Source organism: Amphibalanus amphitrite, unplaced genomic scaffold, assembly GCF_019059575.1.
Source record: "Amphibalanus amphitrite isolate SeventyFive unplaced genomic scaffold, NRLGWU_Aamphi_draft 000384F_arrow, whole genome shotgun sequence".
Taxonomy (NCBI): domain Eukaryota; kingdom Metazoa; phylum Arthropoda; class Thecostraca; order Balanomorpha; family Balanidae; genus Amphibalanus; species Amphibalanus amphitrite.
This window is the reverse complement of record NW_024881878.1, coordinates 532,061-542,964: the sequence shown is the minus strand read 5'-3', so window position 1 is coordinate 542,964 and position 10,904 is coordinate 532,061. Positions and strand designations below refer to the sequence as shown.

The following is a 10,904-nucleotide window of genomic DNA, read 5'->3' as shown; positions in this document are numbered from 1 at the left end:
ATAGGGCCTTGGGCCAGCCGACTGCCGGCGAGGTGACACGGGACGAGACCGGGCCGATCAGACCAGCGTCTGCGCGACAGACGGAGCAGTGAGAGTGAGCGCGGAGGTGAGAGGGGTGTGGTGCAGGTGGTGAGAAGGATACCCAGTGTGCGGCGCAGGTGGTGAGATGGTCCCCGGTGAGCGGCGCAGGTGACTGGGTGAGCGCCATCATGGGCTGCACGGCGAGCGGGCCGGCCGAGGCGCGCCGTCGCCGCTCTTCAGCCAACTCGACCAAACAGGCTAGCGTCACCTTCGGTAAGCGGGTCGCTGCGTCTGGCACCGCCGACGGCGCGCACGCACGCCCCCCCCCCCCCCCTCCCCCAGTGCCACCTCCTCGCTCCCTGTCCCCTCCCCTCCCCTCCCCTAGCGATCTTGTCACGTCTTCCCTTCCTTACCTCCGAGCAACAGTGGGTTGTCAGATGTGAGTTGCACTTAAACGTTTTCCTGTAAATCATGTTGCTGTGCGTTTGGCTTGTATTGGCTTTCGATTTTTCACCCTGCTGATCAAGATTAAAGGGAGGCACACCGTGTATACCGTACCCATGCCTTCTTGCTGTTGCCGGCAAATATGAAATATACAGCCAAGGGATTAATTAGATGTGCTACGGTAAGTATAGGTCCCAATGCAAATTTTCTATTGACGCCGGATGAGGTATTGATAATCACGCTTTTGCTTTGCCAAAAAGTTAACTGGTCGCTGGCATCAATTCGCAAAGGTTCTGTCATCAGGCTGCGCGTTTCACATCGGGTCTCAGGCTGAAGGGGAGGGGACTGCGTTAGCTAGCGGAACTGCTCTGATATGCGATGCGTGCTGTCCCCTCCTCCCCCTCCCCACCTGCGGAGTCGCTGTCGTGCGTTGTGTCTCCCCCCCCCGTCCCACACCTCGCTCGCGGAGCGAAGCATGCGTGTTATATTGTGCCGTAAAACGCGTGTTGTCTCTCTCTCCGTGTCGTAACGTGCCGTCACCTGTAGTCACCTGTAGCTTTAGCTGCTCGTTGAGACTGTAGTTAGTAGAGCTGCCAGAAGTTTCTCGGATTCCAACGGATCTGACAAGCGGAGATCACTTTCATATGTCCGCAGGTGCTGGTTTTCTTCTCGTCGATTGGTTCCTGGTCCCTCTTTCGATTCATTATAACACCTACTGCGCATTGTGTTGTGTAAACAATAAACATCGATATTCTTATATACGTAAGCAGAAAACAGACACCTACGCACGTAAACGATGCATCTTGAGTAATCCGAGTCCATGCGTCACATCACTACTCAGCGTGCTGTTAGGAACCACACCCAGAAACCTACCACAGTCACCCATCATCTACTCACCACAGACCTGATGCCGGCAACACGGAGCGATTTGATACCGCAGAGCCAGCATCTGTGTCAGCGGTCGTATAGGCTAACTTTGGCGTCGGCCGAGGCCGGTGGGCTGGGCTCCCCATACTGTGTTTCAGTTTTGAGGGACTGCTGGCCACGAGTGGAATAATGTGTGACCGACAGTAGAAGGTAATAGAGCTCAAGCTTTGTGACGACAGACTCGCCCGTCTCGGCGTGCTGTTGTGAAGTACTACAGGGACGGCTCAGAGCGAGGGCGTTATCTGTCGCCGGCCCGATACGGTCGCGGCCCGGCCCCACGCGGACGACCACGGCGCCGCGCCCGGGCCGCCGCGCTGACACGCAGCCACACACGCAGTCGCCGACGGTCGCTGGCGCCCGACCCGGTCGTGTCAGCACGCACCCGGCGCTGCTTGTCAGTCGCGCATACAAAAACGAAGGCAGCGAGCTGGCCGAGGGAGAATGAGGCGAATGGCTCTGCCAACGCCGCATTATACACAGCTCGAGTTGCGTGGTGTGCCGGTGTGTTGACGTACTGCCAGTGTGAATCTGACCGGCCGTGTGGTGTTTTGTTGGTAAAACGTCTGATGAGTCGTGTAAATAACATAACAAGTTTGTGAGTCACGCACTGGCGCCGGTCTCTCGCTACCGAGCCTTGCGGCACAGTATACCTTCAGGCGCGCTACCAGTGCCATCTATGGGCGGCGTCTGAAGCTATCCAGTGTGGGGCGAACCGGTCATTTCCAGACACAGTGTGTCGGTGCGGCGGAGACTCCATGACGAGATTGGCGGCTAATTCTGTCCGCAGTTGGCCAGCCTGTGGACTGCAACGGCGACTTCTGCGCATCTACACTAATGGTCTCGGGACAGCTCCCAAAATAATTTCATCCGATATTTTTTTTATTGCTTGCTAACGTAATTTATTACGGATTCACATGTTAAATGATAGAATCAATGTAAGTGTAACAGGATAAGCATATTCGATATTGAATGCAACTCTCAATGGAAGAAGCAATATGTCCCGTATCACATCGCTTTGAATGTAAAAGCTCACAGAAACTTTCCATATCCAACCTATGCTCCTTCCAAGTGTCTTTTTAAAAATCGCCTTTATGTTATCATCATCACTGGACTATACTTGGCACAATAGCGAAGTGTGTGATCTCTTGCCACCGGGCGCGAAATTGCTTCCATAGCTTGTGTGCCTTTTAGGTCGCTAATTCATCATCATCATAAATTACTCTCGGGGCGAGAGCCTCATTGTGGCCCGAACGGCCAAGGTCAGGGATGGGAACTTCGACTGCTACGGGGACAGAGGTGAGGGCGGCAGCGACGGAAGCGACAGAGTGTTTGGGAAGTAGGGTGGTGCTGAGTCAGCAGCCTGCGACATTATTAGACAATAGAGAGCTGAGCGATCGACGCTCGTATGCATCCCGGTGGCGCGCAGGAATCTGGAAGGGCCTTATAAAACGGACGGCTCGCCAGGGGCTCGTCTAGTTTGAGTCGAGGGCGATGTAAGCACACGCCACTGACAGCATTGGAGGCAGAATTCGGATATTGAGGAAGCTCAGATGTTCTGAATACTTACAGTTGGCGTTAAACACTTCAAAATAAAACTGAGGAAAGGAAAATGACTCGTCTATGAACGTCCTGACTGTAGCTGTACCTGAATATTATGTGCTCCTTGATTGCTTGATTATACCTATAGCCGCCTAGAATAAAACCAATCCCCTCTTTGTCTGAGTTGTTAAAATCCCATATTTTTACAGGCGAGAAACATTTAACATCCTAGGGCACCTTTAGCAGCTAGCCAGAAGCGTCAATGCATTCAAGTATACCGATACAGTAAACAGAAATGGCACTTCTCTAACAGGTTTGAAACTTAGCTTTGACCAATCGATAAGAAACACGGATGTGTTGTTTGAGCCACTGTCTCGCCCAATTAAGGTCCCTTGGAGTCCCTGTCACTTCCAGTTATTGGCTGAGCTATGTTTAGGACTCCAGAGGAAAACGTAAAACGAGAGACCACCGATGCCGATTCGATGTTCGTTTGGGTCAGCTTGTCTGAATGGTGCGAACTGAGAAGATTCACCAGGTGGTCGCTGATATGCATATTCTAACATTAGTGTAACATGTACGCATCCTGACTAATCCGATCGAGAAAGCCCGGGTAAGCGTCAAAAAAAATCATTATCATTAGCTTACCGACCCTGCTGAATGTGATTAGATTAGGTCTCTGGTAAGACGACACAACACTGATTTTCGATTCAACTTTTACCCTCCGGAGCTAGCTCGGAGGCCGCTACTGCCCGACGCGATATTCACCATCCCCACCGCCGCGTGCAGTGACACCCCTGTACGTGTCCAGAGCCGATCTGTATCGGTCGGCTACCCTAATGATCGGCGCAGCCAGTGTCCCCAGAGACCGGACGGGACGATATGCCAGTTAATGTGCAACCCGGCACCGGTCGCAGCTGTAGATTACGCTAATTCCCCGGCCAAATGAACCGGCCGACCGGCGCAATTATAGTGGCGAACGGCTGTTCTTGGTCTGCGTTGGATGGGAACCGTTATTACGCCTTGTGTCGTATGTGAGACGCCATTAAAAGCTCTTGAGATCTAGATGCGTCATTAATTGGTTGAATTATGATACTGCTTCTTGTTATCTACTGACTTTTCTCAAGAGTGCAGACAGAGACACATTTTCTTCTGCAACCTGTCTGTACTGTTATCGGCTGCTGTTGAAATAACAGAGCCCCTTCATCGTCAAGTTCACGGCCAGTATGCTGGCCTCTAGAGCCATGCTGTCAGCATTCAACAATGACTGCCTTGTGTGAACATCTGAAGACCTTGACTTTGCTTGCCGCTGCCCGTGGCCATGTTAATCCGACCGATCATTGTGATCTTCGAGAGTGATTGCTACCGATTGGATTCAGTCTGCACGCAGGGATTCGGGATTCTACAATCTACATTCATTCTGCAGGAGCCTGGGCGTCAAGCATAACACTATTCTGATGTGTATGCACTAGCGATGGTGGAAGTATATGTTTTGGAGTTGGCTTGATTCTGATATTAACCCGCGCATGACTGGGCGGGGGGTGGGGGGCTCTACAGTGCCCCCCTCCCATTTTTAGCAATAGTTATCTTCTAAACGGTTTGACGGATCAACACGAAACTTGCGGTACCCTCAGCGGCATCAATTGGACACATTGTGTTAAACTTTCAACTTTCTGGCTGCCATAGTTTGGCCGGAAATGACGTCAGAGTGACGTCATGTCGGTCAATTTTGATGCAAAATATTGATTTACAGCAAACGCTCTCAAGAGCTCAGTTTTAAAGCTAGGTCCAATTTCTTTGCATGAGTTGACTACAAATACACGTAGCTATCAAACTGCCATCTCGAATTTTCGAAATTTGGAGAATTTGGAAAAATATAAATTTGCAAATACAAAAAAATATATTTTTCCAAAAAGTTTTCGATTTTTCGCAAAAACCGGAATACATATGATAGAACACACACTGATGAACTACACTAGCAAGTTGCAGCCCAATATCTTCAAAATGGCGAAGTTATTCACATTATTGTCAAAATTTTACAATTATTTTTTTTTTTCAAATCCAATTTTTAATAAGTTTTAGACGTCACACAGCAATATAAATGGCACCATCGGGTTTCTGAGCTCAAATTGCATCTGATAGGCACCTTTTTTATTGAAAATTTTTGTTTTCAAAATTTGACATTTTCTGACCTGAAAGTGACCTGACTTCCGGTAAATTCAGCTGAAAATGACCTCAAATGACACAGACGACACTATTTTCGAAATCTACGAGTAAAATGGACCATAAAACATGCGTCACGTGACCGATCCATGATATACAATTTTCGTGACCTAGGATGACCTGGCCTTGACCTGAAGAATTCGAAGTAAAGGTTTGCTACCCTCAGGGTATCTAAGATATCTATCAAGGAGTGCGTAAACCAAAAATGAGCCTGGTCGGACTTGTGAGCCGGCGGGCAGAGTTTAAATTGTGAACTAGCAAAAATGTCGATGATTTTTACTTTGACCTGACCTGTGACGTCATCGGTGACCTCGAGGTCAATGAAATTAGGTTTTGCTCGACAGTTTTTCCAGGGCTATTAGACGCCGTTTGAATTTTGACGATCGGCCCAGTAGTTTCGGAGATAGGAAGGGGGCTCTGGAGACCCCCCCCCCCAGTCACTCGCGTTATGGAAAATACCCCAGTCATGCGCGGGTTAAGTTTGCATTTTCTGAATCCTAAAAGTGAGATATGTCGTACCATCTCCCGTATGTCGTTTCGTAGGTTTGCAGTCATTTATTATCGCTATCAACTGCTGGTCTGATATTTATCTGCATATTGTTTTGTGCTAAAAGACGGCGGTGCCGTCAATCGGATGCATGGGCGCGCCCTTCTCAGTATTGAATGGCAATTTCATCATACTGTGCTGCTAATGCAATGCCACTAAAATCTAAAAGGCTAAAGCAACGGTGCATTCCAGCGTTTCAAGTCACCCCTTTATTACAGATGTATTTTTCGTCTACACTTATCTCTCCATCGATCCTGAAATGCGTCATCATCAAACGCGAGCACTCCTCCAGTGTCCACTGCCCTCGGTGCGTAGCATTCCCGTCACCTCCCGGCCCTGCGACCGACGGCGTCCCGTGTTGACCCGCACGGTATTGCCTCCACAGTCGCCACCGCCCCGGGCTGCAATCGGTGCTGCTGGCTGCCCCCTCCCCCCCCCCCACCGAGCCCCTCAGTCCCCGCGGTGAAGGACGTTCGGTACAGGTGTAGATGCTGTGACCCTGAAGTCGGGGCTCAGAATGAGCGTGTCATTGTGCGTGGATCGTTAATGTGGAGAGTTTCACAGACGATATGGGACCGCACGAGGGGTACCTAGTGATGTCAATTACAGAAAATCGGAATACCGATACCAAACCAAATACCAACCAAAACCGTGGGAAAATACCGAAACCGACTACTAACTTTGAAAGATGAGGGAAATGCCAACTTTTTACCAATTTGTTAGCCTCTTATACATTAGTAAGGGTTCATAATACCAACAAAATGCCAAGCACATTAGGATTGAAATACCAAATACCAAGTTGGTATCGGTTTGGTATCGGTATACCAAAAAGTTGGTATCCGATTGACATATCTAGTACAGTCGAGTGTGGGTAGGATTGCGGCCGAGCGACCCTCTCACTGCAGCTGTTACCCAGCTGGGTTGCACGTGATCAATATATCGGCGGCCAAGGTCGTTTCTCGGGTCTGCACGACGGAATGCGGTATACTCGAGGACAGCTGTGTCATTGATTTGAGCAGATTGGATGCCATTACGTCTTCATCCGGACGGATACGAGTATCCGCCAGGTGCCAGGTCGCGTCTGAGTTCTAGCAGGTCCTTCTCCATTGTCGTTATTTCATGATATGGGATAAACAACGTGCTTGTGCAGTTGGGTACAATTGCGTGATTGCTTACGCTTTGAAGCAGTGTCGTACAATACGGACATAAAAAGTCACGAAACCATAGAACATTTGAATGTTGTCTCAATGCAATGAATGTTAAATGTTCAACCGTTAAAAACTACACAGCCTACCAAATACTGGCTGCTCGCCTCTGTACGCAACTAGTTTGCTACCAAGGTAAATACCTTGGAATTGCATGGATTTATATATAAATCCATGTAGCCTTATAAGGCTACATTTGAACACCGTTAACCATGATCCACGATCTTCCAAAACTATTCGAACAATATGCAAAATGCAGTTTCAATTTTTTTGTTTCGAGGTTCCGCTCACGCTTGTAGCAAGTATAAACGCTCCCAGGTTCTGCACTGGAACGATGGATGAAGACGATGTAGCAGTGGGCGAGGGCCCTGGACCGCGGTCAGGCGGTAGAGTTGCACGCGGAGTGGGGACCAGGGGTCATTAAGAAGGGGTCGATACTCGATGGGACCGTGGAATGGAAAGGTGAAATACACTGAGAGGACCGGAAGTCAGGTAGAGAGCGGTGACTTGCAACCTGCGCCCGAAGCGATATGTAACCACAAAGTGATGAAACGTATTTTCATCGGATGTGCTACATGTTTCAGAGCGTTGAAATGCGGTTCCATTGGTCGTGGACATCCTATAGGAGCGGTGAAACGTGGTTCCATTGGTCGGGGATACTTACAGAGTGATGAAACGCAGTTATATTGGCTGAGGACATCCTTGATCCTACAGAGCGATGAAACGCGGTTCCATCGGCTGTGCGGCAGGTGACGCTACGGGCGGTCGGCCGTTTCCACCGGCGACAGAGGGCGCCGCGCCAAGTTCCCGAGCCCGGTCGTCAGCTTCACAGCTAATTTCAGGGCCTACATTGTTTTACCGCGTCACCGTGGTGTGATCTATGACCTAACAGCGACCTGGCATTGTAAACTTCCATGACCCATACGCTACACATCCTCAGAAGGCGTCTTGAGATTTACTGGACGGCCGGTCATCGCCTCCGTGAGATCGTGCATGTTTGATTAGTAGCGTTGTGGACAAATGGAAGGGTGTGTCTTATCCCAGTGGTTGATAGAAGACCTGTCAGTCGTCGGAAGATGAAGGAATGATCCCGTCGTATTCCCAACGCTGTTGTCATAGAGGCACGTCTTATTTATTTATTGATACGGAAAAGGAGCAACAGGGAACTATGAAATATATATTTTCCAAAGCATTAGCTAATCTCTCCAACGCTAACAATGCTGAAATTTTAAGGTATGTTGCTAGGTGCTTGCAACACCTTTTCCGGGACGACATTACATCCGTATGATGTCTTGCTGTCTATGCTTTCAAATTTAATGTCTGACACCAAGCTATTTAACTTTCAGTTTCCTTGTGCATTTAAATCTGACCATGTTTTATGCCTAAACAATAAGGAAACATACCTACTATGGTAGCGTGGCTGGCCTTCCTTTCACCCCGTCGACGTTTATCAGAGGCTGCTGGGCTCAGAGGCACCCGAGACGGCAGTGTGCTGAGCCCTGCGCGGCGCCTTGTTACTCGTCGCCTGCCGGTCGCTCGATGGCCTTGTTTGTCGCTTCATTAGACGGCAGGCGGCTGCCGCCCCTGCCCCCGCCCCCGCCCCCGCCCCCGCCCGGCAGCGCCGCTCCAGCCTCCCTCTCAAAGCCGCCCACGTACCCAGTCGCTCGTCTGACGAACAAACACCACTGTCGGAGCCCGCTCATTTAGCTGACTTAAACTCGTCTGGATTTAAATAATGCCAAGCTAACAAGATTTCCCCATAACCCGTTTGGTGTTTTCAATTAGCTCCCTGTTACACGAATCTTTTTCGTTATTGCTAGGTAAAAAATCCGCTCGCCTCGCCAACGTGGAGACACTACAGATGATAGATATATCAAGATCAGCTGGCCAAAAGGTACTTCAAACCGAGGCAGTATATACCCTTCAAACATTCAACCTCTTGAAACTCCTTCCTTATCTCAAGCATCAATCCTTCAGCGGTGATATCACTTAGACAAGTTATGCTTTCAAGCATGGAGCACTTGCCTTTGCCTTATAGTCTCAAGTGCCATAAAAGGTCACGCTCACACACATACCTCACTTTAACCCACAACGGTCTTTTCCTTTCCTTTTTAATCTTTACACGAAAAGTCCTAAATTTCAGTTCGCTTGCAATGCATATGTACTAGCTGGTGATGTCAATTACGAAAAATCTGAATACCGATACAAAACCAAATACCAACCAAAACCATGGGGAAATACCGTAACCAAACCAACTTGAAAAAATGAGGGAAATACCAGATTTTTACCGATTTCTTAGCCTTTTATACATTATTGAGGGCTCATGATACCAACAAAATACCAAACACATTACGATTGAAATACCAAATTGGTATCGGTTTGGTATCGGTATACCAAAAAGTTGGTATCCGATTGACATCTCTAGTACTAGCATGTCAAATGAAAACGTCGGCAGTCCCTGAAGTCTTTTCCCATAATAGCCATTTCTCCAGCTATGCTTATTTATGTACTAATGCATAAACGTACTTCAATTAGGAAAGCCGAGCCGTATGTTTAAAGTCTTCACAAAAAAGTCCTCCGCCTCCAGTTTCATAATTATTTCGTGAGTTTTATCTTTATCAATAAAGTTAAAATAAAACCAATATTTTTGTAGAGAAAGTTTTGATTTACTTTGCATAGCAAGCCATGGCCAGGAGAAAACAGAGAATATTCTTGATTTTTTTTTGCATATACATTTGTGATGGCTTTTCTGGGAGACGATGTCTCCGCATTAGCAGTAGGCAGTCCACAGCGTCCAATATATTTATTGATTTACGGAGTTTACAATCTAATTGGTCCATACAAGAGTGGAAAGGGCTTTTTAACTTATTTAGTTGAAGGTGTTTCTATTTTGCATATATGAGCGACGAACAGCTAATACGATCCAAATATGAATTATTTATGGTATGTTAGGGGAAGCCGGGGGAAGCCCGGCATAGTAAGCTCTTTTTCATTTTTATGACATACCTTGCGTGATGTATAAAATGTTGATATCCTGTTAGCTAGATAAGTTAATTGGCCATGTTGTCCCAAAAACATAGTTTTGTGAAAATAGTATAAAATTGCGAAATTCGAGTTTTAAAAAAGTATTAATTTTCTGGGGTAAGCCCGGCATAGAGGTAACGCCGGCCTACTCTCCAGCGCTTTACAACGAGTTGATGACACCATTATGTGTCTTCCAAATATTGACGGAAAGTGAAATAAGTGCTGTTCAGCTCTGGATATCTTAGAGTTTATGTCACTACTGGTATTTTAGCTAGCGTCTATCACATAGCACAGGTCGATGAAAATCGTGATGGAAAATTGACAAAAAAATGTGTATTTCAAAATGTCTTGAAATTTATTTTTGTATTTACCTAAATGCATCATATTGCATATCATTCGACTCGGCTGATGAAGAAGAACACAACGACACCATTTTTGAAGCTCTAGCTTCATTGTCTGTCGCGTTATCTGCAAAAATGTAGTTTGACCCTATGTTGACCTCAAGCGACATGACCGTTCTTGTAGCATACAAACATAAACTTAGTCACGTATTGATATAAACTGATGGAGGGTAACTAAAAACCGTTAAAATGGAGCAGATATCTCCCATATTTTACAGTAAAAACCAGGCAAGCAATCGCCCTTCATCCATGCCTGATAGGTATAGGCACTGGAATAGAGCGACAGGCCGAAGAGGCTTTGTCATGTTTATTTTCGAAATTTATCTTTGGGCTAGTCCAAACCTACTCAGTATATATCATCTCATGGAAAACAGTGGTTTAGTGGCATTGCTCTCGGTTGGGGGTAAGCTCGCCCACTCGCCCGGGGTGGTGCTAATTTTATTTTAGAACAGCGATGTTTGGAAAAAATGTCATACTTAAGCCAGCCTGCCTCGTCACCCCTCACTGCAAACACTTAAACGATCCTTTCATAACATTCGTATAAATATTAGGGTTGTATGGTAAAACATTAACTTT

General features: G+C 47.3%; 1 protein-coding gene across 1 annotated transcript in view; it reads left to right on the top strand.

Annotated features, from left to right (window-relative positions):
• The window catches only part of LOC122390152 (high affinity cAMP-specific and IBMX-insensitive 3',5'-cyclic phosphodiesterase 8A-like), a 75,956-nt gene continuing 65,052 nt past the window's right edge, over nucleotides 1–10,904 (top strand). Inside the window, exon 1 of the mRNA XM_043382834.1 lies at nucleotides 1–294. Coding sequence (XP_043238769.1) covers nucleotides 210–294 — 85 coding nt within the window. The 5' untranslated portion in view covers nucleotides 1–209. The remainder of the gene's footprint in view (nucleotides 295–10,904) is intronic.